This window comes from Alosa alosa, chromosome 20 (genome assembly GCF_017589495.1).
Source record: "Alosa alosa isolate M-15738 ecotype Scorff River chromosome 20, AALO_Geno_1.1, whole genome shotgun sequence".
Lineage (NCBI taxonomy): Eukaryota > Metazoa > Chordata > Actinopteri > Clupeiformes > Clupeidae > Alosa > Alosa alosa.
This window is the reverse complement of record NC_063208.1, coordinates 21,746,155-21,772,177: the sequence shown is the minus strand read 5'-3', so window position 1 is coordinate 21,772,177 and position 26,023 is coordinate 21,746,155. Positions and strand designations below refer to the sequence as shown.

The window sequence follows — 26,023 nt, the reverse complement described above, 5'->3', positions numbered from 1 at the left end:
TCAGACTGCATTTTAACACATTAACATCAGCACAGCTATGCTCTCTCTCTCTCTCTCTCACACTCACACACACACACACACACACACACACACACACACACTTTCAAGCTGATTATTTACAGACACACGCTACCCCACTCCCTGATATGGCGTGTAGACTGGCAGTGCCTGTCAACACCTCAGTGTTTTCCTAACGCTCGCATCTATAAGAGGCTTCAATGTGATAAGACTTACAGGCAGCTCATATATACGTGTGTGCATGTGAGTGTGTGCATGTGTGTCATGCACTCCTTACCTCCTTTGAAACGTTACCTCGCCCCCTCATGCGAGCCGAGAGGAGGCCTGTATGGGAGGGCTTTTAAAAATAAACTCTGGTTCGTAAATCATACACGCTAATCAGTAGGGAGCTCCCTAGAGAGAGAAGAGAGAGGGAGAGAGAGAGAGAGAGAGAGAGAGAGAGAGAGAGAGAGAGAGAGAGAGAGAGAGAGAGAGAGAGAGAGAGAGAGAGAGAGAGAGAGAGAGAGAGAGAGAGGGGCATAGGCAGAAAATTGGGAGCATAACCGACGTAATCGCTCTGAAAAAGGGCCTCCTATTCACAAGCCTCCAGGCATCCAAATATATACAGAACTCACACACAGGCGAGAGAGAGATGGAGTGAGGGGGAGGAAGAGGAAGAGAAATTGAAACGGACAGACACAGAGAGAGGGGAAATCATTTCAGTATGCTTGAATTACCACAATTTAGTGTTTAAACTTGCAAACACCATCTAGATGCAGTTGATGGGACAGGTAATTCATCTTAAAATTAATAATTCATTATTCCAATGAAGCAAATTACTATTATGCAGAATGAAACCTCTACATACAACTAAGACCTAAAGACTGAGACCCACAGCATTTCGTATAATGGGAAATGTACCTCTGGGGCCACCATACCATAGGTAAAAACGCATCGCCACCCAGGCACCTTGGCCCTTGAACTGCACAAACACCAGATCCATGAAAAGAATTCAGCCGTACTATACCCATTGCCTCACCACAGGGCCGTCCATGTGTTACATATTCCCCAGACACACACTACTACAAGAGGCTGAGAGATGCAGAGTTTATGTAATTAATATGTTATATATATTTATATTTATTTATTTATTTTATTGGATACACTGCAGGTCCTTTCCATTGTGTTCCATGTGCCTCATAGCAGATACTCTCGATATGTTCAGCTACTTTATGACCATCCTGATTCCATCCTTTATACAGCACAGCCAAAGATCACCAAGGCGATCTATACACTCAATGTACATCAGGACAGCTAAAGTGTTACCAACACTCTGACCATCCTGATGTTTAACATGTTAGCCCAATTCAGGCCACTCTCACGCCTCACTGCCCACTATTCAAATGGGGCAAAATTACAAGAGGACACAGGGCTTTTATGTAAAAGATTCTAATACACACACACACAGAGACACGGACACAGACACAGACACACACAGAGACACACATAGAGAGAGACACACACATAGAGACACACACACAGAGAGACACATAGAGAGAGACACATAGAGAGACACACACACACACACACACACACACACACACACACACACACACACTTTCTATTGTGCTACTGTCTGGTGTGACAAGTGTTTTCCCTAGCACCTTCCAGTCTCCCTAACGAGGCGATAAGCACCGCGCGACGTGTCGGCAAGGACGGCGGCAAGGGCGTGAAAGCGGAGCAGTCGATGGCGCCCCTCAGCTCCCTCTCGGTCTTGCCCGCTCTTTCTTTCCTTAATCAGCTCTCTTTTTATTTAACCAAAGCCGAGGTGAAGAATCCCCGGAGCCGTAGTCATGTGGCCAGATAAAAAAAAATGGAGGGATTTAAGCTTGAGAGGAAGAAGAAGCACTGAACAGCCAAAGGAAAGAAAGGACAGAGGAGGAGGGGGAGTAGAGGGAGGGATGGACAGACAAGGCGAATGAAAAGAAAGCGCAGTCGGGAAGCACAAAAGGCTGCAGGTGTGAGGGCTGTCCAGCATCAAAAGAGGTCCCCTGATGTGACGACACACAAATCAGACCACCCCAGGAAAAGGGTCTGAAGCACAGACTGCTGAACTATGTGTGTGTGGGGTGAGTGAGAGAGAGAGAGAGAGAGAGAGAGAGAGAGAGAGAGAGAGAGAGAGAGAGAGAGAGAGAGATCAAACGCAAGTCTTGAGATCAAAAGCGAATGTTTTCAGGTCAGTGACATAGCTGAGATGCCATCACACAAACACACGCTCACACACAAACAAACACACATATATAAACAAGCTGTTCTCTTGTCCATCAACCCTAACACAGGTGTGCGAGAATGTGACTTTGAATATAAGTGTCTCTTTCTCACACACACACAGACAGAGAGTGTGTGTGTGTGTTATAAGAGGGGGGCAGAGGGTGGCTCTCTGCCAGGGCAGTCAGCCACATGTCTCACACTGACGGGAACATTTCCTCTGAAGCCGCTGCCTCTGTTGCTCACTGTGGGAGTGTGGTTTACACACACACACACACACACACACACACACACACACACACACACCAACTCTACCATCTCACCACTGTGCAGCAGCAATCCCCACCACAGCAAGAGGCTGGCTGGCTGGCTGGCTGGCTGTAGCGGTGGCAGCTCCCGCCCTTCTCCGTCTCCTGGGACTGTGGGCCTGCTCGGCCAACAACTCCACCATGGCTACAGCAACCAGCACCACCAGAGCTACTGCACACCACCAGCAGCTCTCCCATGAGAGCCATGTCATGGACTATGTCTTCAATGACTTCAATGGAGGTCCTCATGGAGAGTTTTGAGAAACTTCCAGAAAAAGTCCAGCTATTGCTTATTAAAAAAGAAAAAGAAAACAAATACGGGTTTGACCACTAAGGATCTTACATCATTCACATGCGGAAGAAGTGACTGCATACAAAGCGGAAAAATAGCGCAAATTTGATTTATATGACCAGAATATTCCCTGAATGACAAACTGCAAATGTGGTTGGATGTCTGGCCTTCAAAACAAACCCGGCGCTGGTTGCCTGGCCCGTCGTGAGAGACTTAAACACAGCATGGCTTTCGTCGTTCCGGCCTGTTAGATCAAAGCGGCCAATAAAGAACATTTGCTGTCCGTTTAAACCACTTCACAACCCGAGCGTCTTCAATACGAAATTGGTACCTTCACATGACACCGTCTGTTGAGTGCAACACGCCTGTTCACTCTCCCTCTCAGCAGGTCGTCCTCTTTTCCTTTAGAACGTTCCGGGGTTTCTTTTTGTTATCTCACGCGCAGCGGGAAGCACCTTTACATTATCAGTATGGGTAGCTGCTCCTGTGGGCCGTTTTGAGTGGAGCAGACAGGGGGATATAGAAGAGTACTCTGACGTGTGTGTGTGTGTGTTGTCGGGGACAGTAGGTTGGCGCTGAAAGTGAGGGCGGAGGGGAATTCCCCTGGACACATGCACAGTGGCTGTGATCGGTTGACACACAGCTGAGGGGAGAGAGAGAGAGAGAGAGAGACAAACAGAAAACACAGACTGGCACCAGCACTACTCTCTACACACACACACACACACACACACACACACACACACACACACTCTTTTTTACACACTGAAGAGACTGTAGCTACAGTCTTTCATACAGAGCACCACATCTCTTTCTTACACACACAGAAAATATTTTTTGAATATTGTGGCTATCCCCCTTCCTCTTTTATTTGTTCTGCACACACGCAACACATGCACACACACACACACACACACACACACACACACGGCTGCAGTATCCCCTGTAAACTACCTGCAGAGTGTCTCACATCCTCTCTCTCGAACACACACACACACACAAACCCATCCTCCTCCTCTCCCTCCTGTCTCTCTGAGCTGGCTCTTAATGAGGCTCACTGGGAATAGCTCTTCTCCTCTGCGCTCCTGATGCCCGCTGGTAGGCTCCCCACATGACCCCTGCCACACGTCCACACTCTCCAGGAGGCTGGACAGCTGCTGCGTCGGCCAGGGTTCAGTGCACACAGCCTGGGCCCAGGCTGCACCATGCTGGGCTGGGGTGGCCACGGTGGACGCTTGGAGCGTCCAGCCTCTGTCACGCTTAAAGTCAACAGTCCCCCCTCTGACTGGGACCAGAACACTGACTAATGGGTAGCAGGGCTGCAGGCCGAGAGGTCCAAAAGAATGTGTGTGTGTGTTTCATGTGTGGCATGAGTTTTGCCAGGTAAGGTTGGTTGAGCAACACCAAGGCAAGTGTGTGTGTGGGGACTGTCAGAGAATAGGTGAGCAACACCAAGGTAAAGGACTACAGAGAGAGTCTAAAGTAAAAGAGAGAGAGAGAGAGAGAGAGAGAGAGACAGAGACAGAGAGAATGAGCTATGGAAGGAAAGAGGGGGGAGGGTCACAGACAGAGGAAGAAAGTGGTGTGATCTGGGGGATCACATATTCCACACACACACGTGACATGTTGCTCAGACAGCAGCTCTACCAGTTCAAATAACATCAAGAGTCTTTCCAGCAGACCAGCCACAAACAGAAGACTGTTAATAGCATCATAGGGCAAAAAATAGGGGCAGTGAAACACACACACACACACGAGCTAAAAGCATCCAGCCTCCTTCAATAGACCACATTAAAGGCTCTCGCTCACAACCGATATCTGAATCAATATCTGAACCTGATAACTATTTAACCAATTGATCCAAAAATGAAGCCAAAGGGAGGGGGGGGGGCGTTGGTTAATCCCCCTGCAGGGAGAAGAGGAAGAGGGGCAACAGCTGACTCATCGCACAGAGACACAGACCACTCAGTGGCGGCCATGTTGGATTCAGAAAGAACATAACATTTCTCTGGGGGCAATGTTGAATTGAATGTTTAAAAAAGGCATTTTGTGGAAGGGCTCATGACTCATGGGGGCTGGTAACTGTATCTCTGCCATCACAGTTCTGCATTCATCATGTATTCTTCGATGACATTAAGATATTACATTAATAACAGAGCAGTGGCCATGGTGGATTAAGAAACAAAGAGGTATTTTGCAAGACCAAATCACTAACAAAAGAACACACATATTCTGTGGCTAGTGACTCATACGGCTAGCAACGGCCGTTGCTGTTTTGGGAAGATGGTTCATCTCCCACAGATGTGGGGATATTTCATCATCTAGCCCCAGGATGAGGACAAGGCCTCAACCCGAAGAGGTCTGATGACCTACAGGCATAGCCTAGAAATCTAGATGCACACTAGCGGCGGCAAATTAATTTGCTCAGCCTGTACATCTACATCGCCGTGGACGTCATCCAATCACAGCGCTCTATTTTGTTAGAGAGTCTTAAGGCGGGCTTAACAGGATAAACAGTCCCAGGTGAACAACAAGGAAGGTGGCTATGGCTTAACTAAGAGCGGTTGTTTGAATCGGCGTTGGCGTCAACTTTGGAGAAGTTGGACTTGAAAGTTCAAAGAAAAGCACAACACAATGCACTTAAGTCATTCCTTTCGAAGAAGGATGTATTTATGCTTTTGTCGATCGATACGGATATGGTCATAGCGCTGGCCTATTGCATGCCTAGGCAGTTTGAAAGACAATTCTCTGCCCGCCCCTTGGATTAAGCCGGTGAGGTGAATGGTTAGATTCCAGACTATACATTTCAATGATATAGGATGGCCCGCCAGGCTACTACTGGCATGCATTCTCTCCCTGAACTCTCCCTCTTTTTCCATCCATCCTTTCTTCCCACTGCTCTCTTCTCATGCTCTCCATTGCCTTTCCATCACTTTTTCCTCTCTGCATCCCCTTCTTCCTCTTTCCCATTGTTACTCTGTCAGTTGTTTTCCCTTTCTCTCTCTTTTCTCTCTTAATCCTTTCCTTTCCTTTCCTTTCCTGCCTGTAACCCTCGTGGGCTCCAGACTGAAACATCCAGTCTTTTCATGTTTTAATATTTAACACACTTGAAGTCAGTTTACTAAGAGATCAGAGAAATTGACTCCCTTTCCTTGAGATTCCCTATTAGGCTGGCCGGCCTTCATTTGTCTCCGAGTGTGTATGTTGTGTGTGTGTGTGTGTGTGTACACTTGTGTTCATTGTGTGAACTGAAGAGTAAAAGCTCACCAATATCTAAGCGCAGCCTGATCTTGAAACGCTAGATATCTACTCTGCTCTTGCGTATGGATTTCACATGCGTCGGATAGTTCACCTGACAAAGAAAAAAGCCTAATCCTTTTCAAACTGTGTCTGTGTTTATTTATGTGTGAGTGTGTGTGTGTGTGTGTGTGTGTGTGTGTACGTGGTGACACTGTAGCTAAAGCGACAGCTCTACTTTCTCGACAGTACAAAAAAAATGTAGAGGTGGATTTTCCCCGTTTCGGAAAGTGACAGGCGGGACCCACTCCGGAATGGCAGCCGGCGATTCCTGACAGTGCCTCGCATTAATGTGTGTCGCAAACGGGGAGGGGGAAATGTGACTGAAGAAAAAAAATATATAAATCCTCCCCTCGTTCATCCCCCACCTCCACCACTCTCCTTCAGTCGAGCTCTGGCACTGCCAGAAAGCCCGTCACGGCACACAATGTGGGGCAAGTCTTAAGAGCCGAGAGGGGGTGAAGAAAAGGCCCATTGCTGGGGCTGCCTGTCTGCCTCCCTGCCTGCCTGCTTGCCTTTGTGGTGCGGCAAGATGGAGGGGGGGGGGGGGGTGTGAATGGAGTGAAGCAAACAATAGCCGAGACTTGGCATGGCAAATCCACATGAACGTCGTAAACTTGTGATAAAAGAAGGAATTAAATGGGGGAAAAAAGCAAGCGACTATCAGACAGACAGACAGACAGACACACACACACAGACAGACACACACACACGAGAGATGGGAGAGTTGGCTGCCATGGTGATGGAGGACTCTTGTAGTCATCTCTTGTGACTGAACTGCCCATCAGCAACCAACGCTGGCGACTCAAATCCCCCCTGGTCATTTGCAACCCCTTTTTCTCTCCTCATGGAGGCCCTTGCTGGTGTGACACACTAGCATAGGAAGTGTGCATTTACTGCATGTGCCCCTCTCTCTCTCTACCACCCCCCCCTCCAATGCCACCACCCCTACAACCCACCTCCACCCCAGTTCTCAAAACACACAGCTCTATAGAGAACCATCAGGCTCATGCCCACCTCCCTCTTCTCAATGATTGATGTTCTCACCTGGGAAGACTTAATGAAGATGTGTGTGTGTGTGTGTGTGCTTTATGCACATTATTTTCTCTGCTGAGTGACGGCAGCAAAGAGAGACCTGACAGCTCGACTGCGGCTGGGCTGTCGTTTAGGTGTGTTATTATGGGATGCCTGAGGCCCACTGAAAGCGACAGAGTATTTCTATGGAAGTGCCTGCTGCAAAAAAAGAGAGAGAAAAAACACAAGTTGTTCGCTGATAGGGCAGAGTGGCGAAGTGTGGAGTGGTTCGGCTATGCAGCAACTCAATGGCAGAGCATGTTGAGAGAATAATGCATGGGTGCACACACACACACACACACACACACCAGAGACGAAGCCAGGAAGTCTGTTGTTCAGTCACACATTTGATGTACCCACTCAGCGTAGAGACACTGACAGCACTGGGAAAATGTGGCCACTGCCATATTTGCAGATAAACACACACACACACACACACACACACACAGCTGACCCCCTTCATGCTTCTCACTAAGCACTGATCTGTGAACAGTGTGTGCCAAGTTGTTGTCACCTAGGGGGCAAAGGGACAGATGCATGAGTCGCCCAAAGAGAGAGAGCGAGAGAATGAACAGAAATGAGAAAAAGAAGAGAAAGACTGCAGAGTGACTGAATACAAACACAAGCCATCAATACAATATTGCTTTCGTAAGCAACAAACCATTATATTTTATAGTTTTGTTGACAAATGTATTTTAGTGAAGTCAATAAATATTGAATACTGAAACAAACTGAAATAAAGAAAGACAAGAGACAGACAGACTGTTAGTGAACTGATATTTTCTTAAAAATGACAGCCTGTAGTATTTTAGTAGAATTACTGTTTACAAATGTTTTCGGTGACCCCAATGAAGAAGATATTGAGAGAAAGATGAAAGGATAGAGAGAGGAGAGAGAGAGAGGAGAGGGAGAGAGAGAGCAGAGGGACCCCCCTCGCCATGTTCGGTGGCCCGTGACCAGCTGTGCTAACCCTTGCCGCTGACGCAGCCATGTGCTAAATTACAGCTGTAGCACGCCTGCTGACGCTCCCGGCCAGCCTGACAGGATCAGACAACCCTCAAGCCCTTCCACTAGTGCTCTCCCTCCCTCTCTCTCACTTGCACAGTGTGTTTGTCCCCAAAGCCCTCTCTCTCTCCCTCCCTCTCATTCTCTCCTCCTCCCTCCATTTCTCTTTGTCTCTTTTTCGTTCCCACTCTATATCTTTTCCCTCAATTTTTTTTTTTTTCTATTTGACCCTCTCTCTCACTGGTTATATGTCCCTCTTTTTCCCCTCTGTTACTTTTCCTCTCTTTCCATGCCTCTAGCTCCATCACTTTTTTTCCCTCATCCACCCTCCCTCCCTCAGTCCCCTTTGTTCCTCAGTTTTCACCTCCATCTCTCCTGTTCTCCCCTCTCACCCCATCAGTGGATCCCTAAGCTTTTGCCATCTTAAAGCCTACCCCTCCAGAAGCCTCACATTTTCTCCTCCTCTCTTTTCTAAAAAAATCCCACATCCCTCATTTTTCTCATCTCGTCATAAGCCTAAAAAGTCACATCCATGTTTTGTCTTAAGAAGTGTCCCCTCTTCTGCTACATCGCTGCGCTTCTCTGAGTCCACCTCTAATGCCAATAGGTAGGAGAGAGAGAGAGAGAGAGAGAGAGAGAGAGAGAGAGAAAAAGATAATCATGTGGATCGAGTGAAGCGGAAGAGGAGAAAAGGCCATCATGAAACAGGTGCTGCACTGACAGTGTCATTAGAGGAACATTGTTAAGACTACAGGGAGCCTTCTGTGCTACTCTTAATGAAGTTCTCTGGGTCTCCAGGCTGTGTGTGTGTGTGTGTATGCACGTGTGTGTGTGTGTGTGTGTGAGAGAGAGAGAGAAAGAGACATTTTGGGAGCTACAGAACAAGCTTCCTCCTTTACCAAATAGGACTACCTAATAGAATGAGATTCACCTCCAGCAAAAAAAAAGAAATATTTAAAAAAAGTGTTCCTGTTCCTCTCTTTCAGAAACAGATACTGAGAGAGAGAGAGAGAGAGAGAGAGAGAGAGAGAGAAAGAAAGAAAGAGAGAGAGAGAGAGAGAGAGAGAGAGAGAGAGGAGAGAGTGAGAGCGAGAGCCCTACTTTATAAAACTCTTTTGAGTGGGAGAGTAGGTCTGGTCTCCGGGACGTGAATAATGGCCTTTAAGTGGTGGCTTTTAGGAGGCTGCTCACCGGATCAGACGCCAGCGGGCCCTTTTCACCGCAGCACGACGCCGCAGTTTAGCGCCTCCGTCGCCCCGTGCCTCCCAACCACACCACCGGCCTTTCAAAAAGCAACGGAATCCGGCGGCATTCAGATCTACAGTCGTTTAAAAGCACTATAACTCTCCACCTATTTCTCTTTCTCTCTCCCTCTCTCTCTCTCCATCTTTTGTGTCTCTGGAGTGAATAGGGAGAAAGAATGGAGTTTGAATAAGAAAAGGAGTAAAAAGGATGACAGGATGCCTTGGTGGAGAGACCTGCCGGCTGCCGCTTTGAGTGACAGTGCCTGCGTCTCCTTATCAGAGATTCTCTGGCTGTCAATCATTTGATGGGGGCAGGGGAGGGAAGGGGAGGGGAGGGTTGGTTGGTTGACAGCAATAGGCAGCGACAAGAGAGATTCGTCTGATGGGCACCATTCCTGCTCTAAAGGATGGATGAGAGCGCAGGCCAAAGGGATGAGGGGATAAAATAGCTTCAAAGAGAAAATGCTGCGTTCACTTACGCTGCTTTTAACAAAACACTGTGTGAAATGGCCGAGTCTACAACATGGGAGGGAGGAGGAAGACGGGCACAGACACACACAACCACGTCAATTTGAGAACACACGGAAAAGCATTCTAACCAACACGAGGGGAGGCCTAATCCTAATCCAGACATCCAAGGGAGTCTTAATCTTCAACCAGAGCTTTCACAAACAGCTGACCACAAGAACCACAGGTGATGATCACCACCACACCAGTGACCGGACAGCACAGCTGCCACCACCACAGTAGTACATCCAAAGCCATCCCGACTGAGCACTGAACTCTTACTCCTCTCATCTCACCTCTCAGCTGAGACCTCGGGAGCCATCTTTTTAAATAATTTTAAAAAGATTTAATCAAGTCTTTACCAGGGTCTCAGAGGGATCACCTTCTCCCACCTGGTATCCAGCAGGAACCATCTTTGAATAATGGATGATTAGGATTTACTTAGGAACACAGACTCTGAACTCTCTCTCTCTGCGTCCCTCAATCCCTCGCTCCACCTAAGTACCCACTTTCTACAGTGCCTGTTACTGTATTCAGGCAGGAACCCATGAGGTTACGCTGTGTGGCAACACATTCAAAAAAATGTGACCGTAATACTGGACATGCTTACGGACGGAAATAAATAACAAGCACATACTTAGGGATTGGAGGAGAGGAGAGGAGCACATGAATAAAACAGGCATGATAAATAATGCATGCATGTGCAGCCAGAGATTCACACGTGGAAACACAACAAGAAGAGTCCAAGAGAGAGATGGGAGGTGGAGGGGAGGTGGATAGATATATAGAGAGGCAGATATATATATATATAGGATATATAGATAGAGAGATATATATATATATATATATAGAGAGAGAGAGGCAGAGAGAGAGAGAGAGGGAGGCAGAAAGAGAGAGAGGCAGAAAGAGAGAAAGAGAGAGAGAGAGAGAGAGAGAGAGAGAGAGAGAGAGTTGAGTTGAGCACCCACAACCCAGGCCGAGGACAAACAGCACTCCACTCCAGCACACAATGGCAGACACTCAGCTCACTGGCAAGCCAGTCCTACATTTGAGAGAGGGAGAGAGAGGGGAAAAAAAGAGACGCGTGTTTCTCTCTCTGACACACACACACACATACAGACACAGACACACACACAGACACACACAGACACACACATACAGACACAGACACACACAAACAGACACAGACACACACACACACAGACACACACACACACACAGACACACACACAGACACACACAGACACAGACACAGACACACACAGACACACACAGACACACACAGGGCCTAAAGGCCGGAGCCTAGCTGTACAATCGCACTCACTGCAGCTGGATTCAATGAGGGGCCTTCAGAAGTACACTCTGTTTTCCCCCCAATACTTTTCATGCCTCCCGTTTCCACGACATCCCTATCAAACGTGTGAGTGAGCGAGAGACAGAGGAAAGGAGGGAGGGAGAGAGTGAGGGAAGAGCTGAAGGGGAGAGAAAGAGAGCATGTGGAAACATCCGAATTGGACTCACATGCCTTGACTAAGTGAATAAGTTATCCAGCAGAGCTGGCGTTCGCATTGTTTCTCCTCGGGAAATTGTGAGTTCGAGGAGAGCAGCCGAGTGGAGGTTTACTGCTAGCGCCGGGGTGCTTGGCACTGCGTCTCCACGGTGCCTTTAAAGCCCAGGCTAAACCAGCACATCATCATAACACTCCCTCTAGCCCTTCACGGCAATTACAGACAGCTCCACACACACACACACACAAAAGCTGCCGGCACGCCACATACCACTCACCCTTTCAGGTAATGATGCAAATCAGAAATCCCCTTTCTCGGTTAGTCTTTCTCACACTCTCACACACACACAAACACACAAGTTCAACTGTCAGAACACTTCCACAACACCTTACACAAAATGAGAACTGCACATGAACCCTCTCCTCCACACACATAGACACACACACATACACACACACAGAGTACTGCTGCCCACTATCCCCTTAGCAACTGCTAAAAGAGAACACCCACGCTAACTGTGAAGTGACATCCTATATTATATTCTGGATGTGAGATGCGAGACTCAGGCCCAAGAAGGCCCACCAGCAGCACAATAACAAGACAAGACAGCAGGCGATAAGAGCTGCGCTCATGATTATGCACCTATCCTGAGAGGACAGATCTTACAGAGAAAGCAAGAGAGGGAAACTCAGAATGGGAGACAGAGGACGATACTATTTCTCTCAGCACGCTTGTTGTCTTTGATGTGTGTGTGTGTGTGTGTGCACGTGCGTGCATGTGGTTAAATATTACTTACTGTGGGGGACGGTCCCTCAGACAGACAGACAGACAGACAGACACACACGCCTACCGTCTGCTGCACTGCAGATGACATGCCACCAGAATTTCCCCAGGCATAGAACACACACACACACACACACGTTTTTCGAAGAATTTTGAGACTAGGAAGAATTCCCCAACCCAGCAAAATTGAAACGGAAGTTAAACTATTGCAATCAGCATCTTTTCACTTACTTCACACTTATCCTAAAATACAATTCTGCATCTCTCCCCCCTCCTTCTCTCTCTCTCTCTCTCTTTCTCTCACTCTCCCCCTCTCTCTCACTCGCAGATAGAGAAATGGCCAACAAGAGTGAAATGGTGTGAGAAAGAGTTCCATTTTGTTCCGTTTAAAGCAACTGCACTTTGTCCTACTTATTTCTCTTCCCCCTCTCCCCCCTTCCACAAACATTCCCATTTCCCTTATCTGAAAGGGAGGCCCAGCAGGAGCTAATGAATACATGGAGATGAGGACGGAGGGAAGGTGGAGGGAGGGAGAGATGAGGACGGAGGGAAGGTGGAGGGAGGGGGAGAAGAAGAAAATAATAAAAGAGGAGAAAATAAATGTCAGAGGAAGAGGGAGAGAGAGAAGCCACTGAACTGCAAAATACAAATACATGGTTAAAAAAAGAATTGAATGGCCATTTTCTATCTTGCATCTTGAATACACATCTCGCTTGTTTACGCTTAACATGACACAAACGAGCCCGCCCCCCCCCACCCCCCTCCTAAACACACACACACACACACACACACACACACACACACACACACAGAGACTAAGGGTCAACCTTGAAAAGGTCAAAGGCCTAACACAGGGACAGACAAAAAGCCAACACATTAGTTTGGACTTAAACAAGAGGAATACTTGTAGGGGAAAAGAGGATGGGGGAAGCTTAAGTAGTTTTACTGCACAGTGAAAACCAAAGAGAGAGAGAAGAGAGGAGAAGGGGGAGGGCAGAGAGGAGGGGGAGAAAGAAAGAAAGAAAGAAAGACTTGGTGTCAACCAGCAGAGGCTGGAGTGTAAGAGGAAAGGGGTGAAAAAAGATGAGGAGGGAAAAAAGAATCTGGGCAATCTTTCACACAAAGACTTCCCTTGAGAGCCCCGATGGCAGGCTGGCCATCGCATGTGGCCCCACAGGAAGTCAAACTGGACTGTGAAACAAGAGCAGGACATTACCCCCTGCTTCAACAGACCCCCTTATACACACATTATATATATACACACACACACACACACACACATATACTGTAGAAACAAGAAGACATTACCTCCTGCTTCAACAGACCCCATTTGACATTATATATATATATTTTTTAAACATTTTTTTAAACACACCCCTCATCCCAACTACCCCATATTTATCACACACACACACTCTCCTGTGGGCATTTAAATGCCAATGAAAATGTTTGCTTTCCTGTTTAACTTCTCACCCTAACAAAAGAGGGCGATCGGCCAGACAATGCAGCCAGCTCCAAGTCTGAGGAGGCTGCATGGGGGAGGGTGAGAGTGTGTGTGTGTGACAGTAGGGGGGGTTATCTGAATGTGGCAGTGCTGGCCCTTCAAATCTCCCTGCCTGCAGAAAATCACCCCCGGCAGCCGTGTAAACAGCACCCCTCGCCTCATAAAACTACTAATGCTACTGCAACCCCCCAAAGCCCACACACACACACACACACACACGTTGGCCCTGCACTGAGCTGGGCCAGAAGTAGGCCAGCCTTCCTGCCCAATGACCTGGCTCTGATGACCGCGCTCTGTCAGGTGCTCGGTGGCAAGAGAGAGAGAGAAGCCTTCAGGCAATGAGGACAGACAACCAGACAAACACGCATGTGCACACACTCTCTCACACACACACACACACACACACACACAGAGAGAAAGGAGTGGAAAGGGGATAATGAGAGCAAGAGCTCAGTTCATTCACGCCACTCAATCCGTGCCAGGCAAGCCAATCAGTCACCGCAAACAAAGGCCTGAAGGACTCCCAAAAGAAAGGGTGGAGGGTGAAGGTGGAGATGAACACACATGGGAGGACAGAGACATGGAGAGAGCCATAGTGTGTGTGTGTGTGTGTGTGTGTGTGAGTGAGTGTGAGTAAGAGAGTAAACATACGTTGTTTACTGGCATTCACAAACAGCACTCCACCGCAAGCACATCCTCATCATCTACACGGCACTTCAAGGGAAACATGGGACACTGGCACAGTCAGCAGGTAGCCTTAGCATTTCATCCCACTAGCACTCAGAAAGCAAAACATAAGTTCAATTGTGTGTGTGTGTGTGTGTATATATATGTGTGTGTGTGTGTGTGTTTGTGTGGTGTGTGTGGTGTTCATCACATTAAACATTCTTTAAGTGCCATGGCTGGTCTTTGGGCATCTCAGTCCGTATCAAATCTGACAGCTTCAAAGGCTTTCTTAGAAAAAAAAAAATATGAAAATGAAATAAAAATAAAACGTGACGCATGACTCACCCCCAATCATGCTTAAGTGTTTAGATGGCTCCCCTAATCCTGCCAAGCTAGCAGGGTGCCTGTCTGCTTGGGTGACAGGTCTCTGAGTTCATACACACACACACACACGATAGAGGCTGGTGCTGCTGGAGCCGTAGCCAGGAAATGAGCCTCCTCCCTGGGGAGCGTGACAATGAGACGGCCCCTGGAGACTCAGCACTCTGGAAGTCATGTCATCCTCGCTGGAGAGGATCTCCTCCGTACCAGGGGGAGTGAAGAGTGCTAAGAAGAAGAAACGAGGTCGGCGTCTGGACGGTTAGCTCAGCTGATAGCAGGGCGAGGCAGGGCGGCCTGGTGTTCCAATTCGGTCACCTAACGGCTGCTAACGAGCCTCTCCTGTAACGAGGCGTCACAGCCGCGAGCCTTTCAAGGCTCGTTCCCACACAGAGACATGTTTGCCTGCCGCCATCACGTAACGCATCAGCGCACTTGCTAACAGGCGATGAGACAATCCAATCACAGACTCTGCTCTCCTGCTTGTCACATTCAGGGAAGGATGCCTATGGCCAATGTTCCCCCAGCCCCGACCTCCCACACACACACACACACACACACACACACACACACACACCTAAGGGCAGAGGTGCGTGACAAGTGCCTGCTTTTACCACTCAGCCTGGCGCTCTCATTAGTGCCCAGGCCCCCTCGGGCTCTGGCTGTCGGCGTTGCTGATAAAAAAGGGTCCAGGTCGCCTCGCCTCGGGGACCCCTCTGCTTTCCATGGCCACAGGCTCAATGAGCTCCTCCGGCCCTCCTTCTGCATGTTCTTCTTCTGTTTCTTTTTGTTTGCTTCCCTCCCTTGCTCTGCTTTTATTCCTTTGTTTTGTTGTTTTGTTTTCAGGGCCTTAATGGTGGGGCTCGAGGGTGAGATAGCAGGCCTCCGGCTCAGCAGTCAAAGCCACCCCCTTGACTGACGACCTACATTGATCAGAGGTAGGTGTGTGTGTGTGTGTGTGTGTGTGTGGGGGACACTTAACAAAGAGCCGACCACCAGCAGGGATGACACAAAGCTGGTTCTCAGGGTGGAGTCTGTGTGTGTGTGTGTGTGTGTGTGTGTGTGTGTGTGTGAGTGAGGGAGGGGAGGTCGAAGCGCTGACATAAGACCACGCTGTCCGTCTGGCCTTCTACGGGGGGCTTTGCCATCGCGGTAATCCCCCTCCCCTCCTCCCCCTGTCCTCTCCAAGAATGCCGCTGTGTCTGTCGCACACAGAGAGGAACAGACAGCGGGTCGCAACCTCAGCGATACAAACACGCCGCACACAGACCCTAGGAGCCAACGGAGCACAGATCACTGTGTGTGTGTCTGTGTCTGTGTGTCTGGTGGGCGGAGGTAAGCACTACAGCTACCAAGTAAAACCACAAGTTCAGAACACCTCCAGAGGATGCACCTTTTTCATTTCTCACATCCTACCGTAGAAATGAGTAAGCAAACATGTAACATGGATAGTGAGTTAGTGACACAGAAAAAAATCTAAAAAGCAAAACCATGAGGCATTCTTTCCATGGCTACACTCAAAACACTCTCCCACACAGATATACACAGTTGCTGTGTACCAAAAAAGAAAAGCACAAACCCAAATGCAATTAAACAGATTGGATCCTGCGATAAGATAAAAAAAAGCAGCACACAACACTACGCTATGCCCTGAAATCATATAATCACACATGACTAATTAAGCAGAACTTCATAGCTGCTAATTACCTCAACATTACCATTCTTCATACATTCCAGGGCTGCTACTTTATTTAAGCATACAGAGAGAGAGAGAGAGAGAGAGAGAGAGAGAGAGAGAGAGAGAGAGAGAGAGAGAGAGAGAGAGAAGTAAGTGAAAGAGAGAAAGAGGGTGAGCTCATGGGAGAAAGAGCGAGTTCATGAAAAATTCATTGCTAATTAATGTGCCAATGAAAACAAATAGTGTGGTAGCTCAGTAAGCATGGCCTCACCTAGAAGACGAACGCACAGCAAATTGCAGATCATTTAGGTACACACGCTAGTGCATCACTCCACAGCAAGGCATAAGGACTGCACTGAATGTGTGTTTTTATTTAGTGCCAGTGTACAGTATATATGTATCATATACACATTATGCATTGTGTACATTATATTTTAATATATATACACACACAGTTTGAGAACCAAATACAATCCAGATGAGATGGCCTGTGTGTGTGTGTGTGTGTGTGTAGAGTGATGTCATCCGAGTCGGACAGCTCTGACAGGGTCACGACCTGACTAATGATGCATCCTGGCATTTCATCCAATCGAAAAAAAAAAAATATCCCTCTTTGTCATGAAGCCCGTGGCCAGTAGGAGAGAGAGCAGACAGAGACAGAGACAAAGAGAGAGAGAGAAATATGGCAGCAGTTATCACGGCACGACCTTGAGTGGCGGAGGCCGCGTGCTCCACGACGGCCGGGGTGGTGGCGGTACAAAGTCAACACGGGCAGCTGGTGCTGGTTAGGTATTACACGGCAAAGATCAGAAGGAATCAGCGGCCATTAGGGCCCAGGCAGGAGGGGTGAGGGGGTGGAGGAGCGTCGGGAAAATCCAGCATTACTCAAAACACACACACACACACACACACACACACACACATACTTCTCCTCACTGGGCGGCAAACAATGCTGACCTCGTTTTTCGCAAAGAAGCTTGGGTTTGGAGAAGAGTTGCTTCGCTTAAACACACACACACACACAGATATTTGCAGTAATATGGACACAGACACCAGATTGCAGTAGAGGGATGTCTGGTCCCAGTGGAACGGGAATTTACACACCAGGAAAAAAAAAGAACACACTCTTTCCCCCCATTCTGCCATCTGCATTTGATCAGTGCAACATCTTCCTCCAAATCACGACTAAAAACCGATTATGTTTCTCCCTCTGATTTTCTCTTTCTCCCTCTCTCTCTCCCCTTTTGCTGCATCTGCCTCTCGCTCACTCACTCGTTCGCTCAAGCCGGGCCAGCCCGGCGCATTGTTGCACATGGATGAATGGTGCTATTGTTTACTGACGCTTGGCAATGGAAAGTTATTCCAGGCGGCGCAGGGCCCCGAGGCCTGGCAGCGATGAAGCCTGACTGGCACCCAGGACCTGGGCAGGCAGATGGCTGAATGGACGGATGGATGGACGGATAGATGGATGGATGGGTGGTTATATAGAGGGAGGGTGGAGTGGCCACTGTGGTGATGACGACTGGGGAATTGTGGTGTGGTAGAAAGGGTGGAGAAGAGAGGAGAGTGTGAGAAAGGGGAGGATGAAGAGATGTTGAGGGATGCATGGAATAGAGAGGGGGAGCACAGGAGAAGATAAAGAGAGGGACAGAGAGAGAGAGAGAAAAAAAAAGAAGGCAGTCATGCAGTCGATTGTCTCTATATAAGGACAAGGGTTCAAAGACGACCAGTATGTCAGCCGGTAGGCCTTGGGGCACTCGTGGTGGCGCCATGTCCACGGCTGATGAGTACCTCGGCGCTCGATCACACCGAGCTCTGCCAGAGCGAGCGGGTTCAATCGACCAGATTCAATTTGGCCTCGGAAGCACTGGGAGCCCGGCACTCACCAGCCGCAGTTATTCGCTGGCACTGACCACGCTGTTCTCACACAGCTGCCTGGGAGTGTGTATTTGTGTGGACACACACCGACGGACGGACACACACACACACACACACACACGCTCTCACACACACATGCAACCCTGTGCCAAGGGATGGTAAAATCCCCTGGCAAAGTGGAGAACACAAGCCAGGAAAGGTGCCACAATCCAAATTGACATAGCTTCTCTATTACCTGCACAAGAGGCTGATGGGTCAGAAAGAGTCTGACAGGCTGGCAAGAATTTACACACCAGTAAAGGTCACACAGATGCCTGTGTTTGTTAGTGTGCGTGTGTGTGAGTGAGTGTGTGTGTGTGTGTGTGTTGTGGCATAGAGATTAAAAGACTGGGCCATGCTTCTCCCACTTCCAAACACAATCTCAGTTCCTATCGATTTTGCTGCATCAGAGAGTGCATCTTGCTCTTCTCAAAAGCCATACTGACGCCAGTGCTGGTATTTTGGGAGTAATATAACGGACCACATCTCGAGTATATGGACCTGGCAGGCAACTGCCTCTCTTTGGAGGACTTGCACGTCCATAAAATCTATGTGGAATGATTGAAATCTGGGTTAAAAGCTCTAACGACATCGCTACACGAAAATATTGTGACACTTATGAAATACATTGACGCAAGGTCAGCTATGCAAGCCCTAATTCCCACATCGTTTGCTCGGCTTTGATTCAACATTGCTTAATTTTCGGGCAAATCAGACGAGCCCTGGCACATCCTGGTTTGACTGCAATGTCATGAACGAAGTGGGCCGAATTCCTCCATAAGTGGGAAGGGGGAGGCGGGCGAGTGAGCTGAGCTGTTGTTCGAGTGATTTACGCTAACGCGGAGAAGTAGCCTAATTGAGTGGTTGGAGAGCTCCTTTCACGCACGAGTTAGGGTGGGACGATGTAAGATCATAACCCCGGAGGTGCTGCGCAGATGTGGCATACGCTTGCAGTGACGTGCGGGATATAAAAACGCTATTCTCATTTGGTTGGGAAAACAGAGAGACAGACAGACAGACTCTCTCTCTCTCTCTCTCTCTCTCACACACACACACATCCCCTTGAGGGTGACTGTAGTGCGGAGAGGGGGCGGCTCAGGAATCTTAACTACTAAACCATTTACATTACCACCTCACTTAAAAGAGCTACTAGTATAGCCTGAGGGCTCATCTGGGCTGTTCAAAACACTTTCATATGAGGAAAAGTTTACCCTCCCCAAAACAGTGGCAGGATTTACAGCCCCAATGTTGCAGCTGACGCTACAGGGAATTACAAGAGTCGGACAGGATTTTAATAATGCCATGTCATACATAATTGAAGACTAACGTAAAAAACCTACTTGTCATATTCGGCGTTGTCCCTGTCGCAACGGGCGTCCTTGTGTTTCTGCCAATCCTTGCCGTGCTTGCAGGTGGTGAGGAGTACCACGTCCTCGGCGTTATGGACGTGATATAAGGCATTCCTTGTGTCCGACCCAATCCCGGTGAGATAACGCTTCCCTTTGAACACTAACATATACTTCCTAAAAGGTGGAATGGTGTTATATTTCAGATAGCCCCTTTCCCCCCCGGTCCTCGGGTGATCCTTGGAGAACAGCGGGATGGACACGTCGAAGTTGGGTCTGAAGTTCTCAGTGCTAATGCTCGCTTTGGCCAACATGGCCTGACCAATGTCAAAACCCAGGTCTTCCGTGTAGTCCGGCCATGTCCCCGAGTACAAGTTAAATATAAGGTGATTCCTACCATTGTTCCAAAGCTGTAGGCTCTGAACCTTGGTTTTCAGATTGTGCACATACTGCGGTGAAAGCTGGTCGCGGTCGAGCGTATCCAAGCTCAACACGAACAGACAAGCTTGTCCCGGGTCCGAGGTATAAAACCTGGAGCCCTCTATAGTCGACAAAATGTTCTGATAACTTTCTGAGATTTTCTCTCCCTTCTGTTGTGGGTATACATAAACTTTAAATCCGTTTCTTTGACACAGGGAGAAATCAAAGCAGGAGTCCATCCGACACCGCTTACCCTTGTAAACGCTCGAATTAACGTCCCTTTTTTGTCGTGGGGATATGTGGAGGTTATACTCCTCGGTGTCAGTTTGTTCCCAGGGATGGAAAGGTTGTAACGGGTCCGAGAAGTGTGGCCACGGCTGGTCGGAGCGATATCCATTGCGGCTGGGATCATGCCGGCTCCTGCTGGTCGCTGGAACTTGGACACCCCCAAAGTAAAGCAGTAAAAGACATAGGCCAGCCGAAAGCAGGATTAAATATCGTTTTTTGGCCTGCATGTGTCCTGGCTGCTGGGTCGAGATGTTCACAAATAAATCTTAAGTAGCCCGAAGTTTGGCTCTCACCACCTCCAGCAACACCGCTCCGCCATCTTCCAGCCTGCAAGGATTTCCAACTCGCCTCTTCCCTCTTCTTCGGATTCCGTTCCCGTATCAAGCGATTGATCCAGGGCATGTGGGCGATTTTACTTGTGTTTACTCGCTCTCCCTCTTCTATCCAACAGTAACATTTTACGACGCAGTGACTTTGAGATAGTGGGTCTCCGCGAAAACAAACAAACCAGGTAAGGTACTCGGCTGCTTCGCTCTCTCTCCCCTCTCCAATATAGTTTGCGCCCGTTTCACAGGTCAGCTATCGTTAAAAACGTCTGACAAGACTTGCAATCAAAGACGTACGATGGTTATCTGTTCACTTTGCCTCGGGAGAACAGCAGTTAAAATGCCGACCAGGGGGGCTTTAAAGCATTCGTAGTGGCAGCGTTAATATCCAGATGTCCAGCACTAGATTCGGCCGGTTTCGGTGGCTTTCCTGGACGGTGGTTCACTCCATTGACCCCGACGTATATTCATTAGGCTTGGGAGCATCGAGGGGAAGCTTCTTATGTGGAGAATTGTAGCCACACGAATCCCTGCATTGCTCTTACTTCCATTCTCTCGGCAGACCCTCACGCACGTAAGTACAAGATCCTCTCATTGGGACAGTGTTTCTCGAAACAAGCCCAGAATCAACAGATGCAACGAACGGGAATAATTTTCACACTTGGGAACCACTTCGAAAAAAACCACGAACGATATCCCATGATCGGTGTGCCCAATTTCCAAATGCTCAATTGTTCCGATTGTTACTCTGTTACATTCCAATCCCGACACGACGGCAGTTTACGTGACATCCCATCATGGTGCGTTAGCCCGTCTCATTGGTTCACAGTAAAGACCGGAAAAGGCGGTGCTTCCGCTGCACCCATTCATGACCAGAGCAAGTGGCTCTAAATGTCCACTGAAGTTTATTTAAGAAAAACTGAGATTCATAACATGCTGACAAAACAAACGTTCTCCCATCACTGCCTGCATAATATATTTATGAAAAGGAGGCCAATGTTTCCCTTTCAAATCCATAGACTATTTATTTTCTCTCGGAACAGATTGTCAAGTGTCAACATTATTAAATTCATTCTCTCAAGTGAATTGATAGTCTCAAATCAAACAAATGCTGATGTATAACCACATACTAATTAGAAATAAAAATGAAGTTAATTATAATATGTTTGAAATTAAAATTTGAAATGTAATTAAAATCCTCTAAACTCTCCCAAGATTCAAAACACTCAGTGGAATTACAAATGACCTCAAACAAAAACAACAGTGAATCAACCACATCCAACACAACTCTTTGCAGTGGCACGGCAAAGCCTAGTAACCACCATTTTACAGTCCTTTCCGTCTCTTAGGCAGCGGAGGTCAAACTCATTTTTATCAACTAATTACCCAGAGGAAGGGTTGAGAGACAGGGCAGGGCATACGAAGGGGCTGCCTGGGAAAGGGGCCAGGAGCCTGGTGGTAGACAGCGCAGCTGGACGTGCCAACGAGGCTGGCCCCTCTGTCAGACATCCGACACTTGACATGGGATGGCACCTCACGCAAAGCAGTGGCCCCCTCCCCTGGTGAAGAGAAGGGAGCGCTTCCAGATACACCCCTTCACCCACCAACCCCATCCCCACCCCTTGCACCAACATCCACCCCTCCATCCCACAAAACATCCACCCTGGCTCTGTACACTCACTCTTCCTTCAAACTCTCTGCATGCCAGTGGGTGTGATAAGGAAGGAAGGGTTGATCGTGGAAAATGGAAGTCAAGAAGCCGTGATGACTCGACTGCATATCTCTTCCTCACAAACGACCTTGTAATTACTTATTAATTGCAGTGATCAATAACGGCTAATTACATTTCATTATCTTCATTTTTACTGCAGGGAGTCGTATTTCTGGAGAGACAGCTGAATGGACGAATGATGCATGGGGATTATGGTCTCTAAAAGAGTTCAATCACCTGGAGGACTTGAACGGACAGCTTTTGTTTTTGTTTGTTTGTGTGAATTCCCAAGGTAAAGATAACTTGGAAGCTCTTTCCCTCCATTTTTTTTGTAAACCATGTAGGTGCATCATTGTAGGCATGTGAGCTTTTGGGGAAGACTGCTGTAAACAAATACCCACATCCCGAGCACAAGGCTAAGGTTCAGTGAGCTCCAAGGAGGAGGAAGACAAAACAGCCTTTGAGAGTTCCCGGCCCACTGTTGATCTGACACAGAGAACCCCCCCCCCTCCCTGCTCTCTGTACCCTGCCCCCCCCCACCCCCACACACACACACACACTCCCCCATCCCATCCCATCCCTTTCCCACTGGGTGATGTAACTCACTGTGATCCTCAGCCATCTCGGCGAGACAAGTAGCTGTGTGACTTTGAACACATCAGGCAAAGCACCAGACACAAACCCAAACACACATATACACGAACACATACACATGCACGCTCCCACACACAAACACATATGCACAGACACTAAAACACACACACACACACATACACACATATACTGTATAAAGGAACACTTTAATATCTCTCTCTCTTTCTTTCACATACACACACACACACACATCCACACCTCAAGACAAACATAGAAGATAGGCAAGGCCTTCTGTACATAATGCAATCAAATCATAAAGATAATTAGGTCACCGCCTTGCCAGTTGATAACAAATGCACCATCAGGAAGTATGATGTATTTTGCAACATGTTCTTATTTTTCCGTAAGAGCCAGGCGACTGGTAATATCTCGATCTGGGACACACCACATTCTTTTTTTCCTCCTCCTACATTATTTCGAAGCCCCCATGAAACACACTATCATATATTTATGGAGCGTCATAAAATGTGTGAGGCTGGTCTTGAAGTTCCGCGGGCAAGGGAGAGAGATGGAATATGCATTAGTGTCGCTTGTTACGCGCCCAGCATAATGCATCATATCAAGACGCTATCAGGTGCGCTAGCCTGAGAAGTTTTGTATTGGTAACGCTGCTGTCCACACATCACGCCACACAAACAGCAGTGCCGGGAGGGGGAAAGGGGGCCTGCTTCTAGCGGAGGGCCACGGAACAGGCTCCGCATGACTAATGTTACCATGGTCACCGAGTAGGAGTGCAATCTTCAAGTTTGGCTTTTCTTGTTTCTCACTGCCATTGCCTGAAGGCATATGAATCTTAAAAAATGTACTCCTGTGCTCTTTCAAAGAGATGCCTGCGTGCTTTCTCTCTCTTTGCGTGTGTGTGTGTGTGTGTGTGTGTTTTTGTCTCCCTCTGTGTGTGTGTGTGTGTGTGTGTGTGTGTGTGTGTGTGTGTTTGAGAGTTGCTAGTGTGGGCTGGTAAGATACCTCCCTTCCTTATTTATTTAAAATGACCTTTAGTTGCTAGAACGGAGGTTGCTCTTGGCAAAGAGAGGGTTTAAATGCTGGGGGATGTCGGAGGAGGAGAAGGAGGACGACAAGCAGAAGCACAGAACTCCTGGATCTCCCATCTTCTTTCTTTTTTTCCTCTTTTCATTTCATTTCATTCTGGAAGTCCAGAGAGAGAAAGAGAGAGAGGTGGCCAGCAAGGCAGAACAGGATAGATGTGGCGATAGGTTTTTGTCCTCATTAAAAATCCCAGCACCTGACTTCTGATCCCTTTCATTTGCATTCTGCAGCAAAAAAAATCCCTCTCTTTTTTTCCCCAGACACAGATTTGAGAGTCAGCTGGTGCTGTAGAGGTTGATATGTGGAGGAGATACCCCCCACCACCACCACCTCCATCTCCATTTTGAAAGATATTTCAGGCATAGTTTTTTGTACTTTGTTCTGATTAAAGGTAAATGTCTCTGCACGCACAGAGCTGACAAGGTTGAGAGAAGGAGACTCACAAGAGGCTAATCATTCAGATGGATCATTACTGCTAAGTTACTGTATATTTCAGTAGATTCCAGTTGACATCTACCCTGGAAATCCAGAGTTCTCGCGAAAGCACAACTGAATTGTCTCTGTGAGACACTCTGGCAATGAATAATGATGCACGTTACTTTTACCCCTTGCATCGCGTGAAAACCAATCGGTGTATCTGATATAGGCGGGCTATGAGGCGAGCTAAACAGATGACGACAGCGCTGCAACGAATCAGTTAGTAAACATTGGTCGTAGTGTTCCAGTTGTGTGGAAGTCCAGAATCAGTCAGTAAACATTGGTTTAACATTTAAACATTTAGTCTGATCCAATTGTGTGCAGTGAGATTTTCAAATGCATGCTTTAAATGAAATGCATGATTACCAGGGTCTGGATTTTCCAGGCTAGTTGACATCTTGAAATGGCTGCAATGTTTTAAACATATACATCCTCTAACAGCTAAAATAAAGTGCCATCTAATGTTCACACACAACGTCTCTTTCCATGGCAACAGTATCTTTTATGCTATCCATATATTTTGACATATGCTGCACACATGACAGTAGGTAAAAGCGACATGTAAAAGCAATGCAAACAGTAAACAATGTAAACACATCTCTTTTATGGCAATTACTATAAGTGGATAATGGTCAAATGACAAGGATGAAAAACATTTGATGTCTATACTGTCACACACACACACACACTCTCTCTCTCACTCATGCTCTCACACACACACACACACACACTCTCTCTCACACACTCTCTCTCTCTCACACACACACACACACTCACACAAATAGAGGCATAAGACACTCTCTCTTTTTATTTTCTCTCTCTCTCCCTTTGAAGACATACAGCGAGAGTGCTAATGCACCACATCCCCCAGTCTTCCCCTCTGCCAGAAGATCTGAGTGGGGCCATTCCTCACCCCTTTGAACCCCCTCCTCCCAGGCCTCAGCCTCCCAGCTGCAGCAAAGACAGCCACTGGTGCTGGAACAGAACCCCACCCACCCCCCCTCCGCCGCTGGGTCACAACCGTCACTATGCGTGAGGAGAGGCACCCTGGCAGACGTGTGCCACCCACCAACCAGCCTGCCCGCCCTCCCTCCCTCCCTCCCTCCCTCCTGCTCCTCCTGCTGCTGCTGCTGCTGCTGCTCTCCCTGTTGTCTCTCCACCCCGTCAAGCTGAGAGGATGCGGCAGCGAAATATTTGGGCTAGATGTCATGCTCAATGTGTCAGACCTCCAGAGAGTATCACTAACGAGATATGAGAGGACAAAAAAAAAAATCACGTTGCCCACATAAACCGTAAACTTTTTTTTTCCGGTGTCCTGTCACAGGCAACTG

At 47.9% G+C, this 26,023-nt stretch overlaps 1 protein-coding gene across 1 annotated transcript in view; it reads right to left on the bottom strand.

The window, feature by feature from the left end:
• ext1b (exostosin glycosyltransferase 1b) overlaps positions 1 to 21,133 on the bottom strand; it is a 72,152-nt gene extending 51,019 nt beyond the window's left edge. The window contains exon 1 of the mRNA XM_048229519.1: positions 19,767 to 21,133. Coding sequence (XP_048085476.1) covers positions 19,767 to 20,707 — 941 coding nt within the window. The 5' untranslated portion in view covers positions 20,708 to 21,133. The remainder of the gene's footprint in view (positions 1 to 19,766) is intronic.
• Positions 21,134 to 26,023: the final 4,890 nt, after the last annotated feature.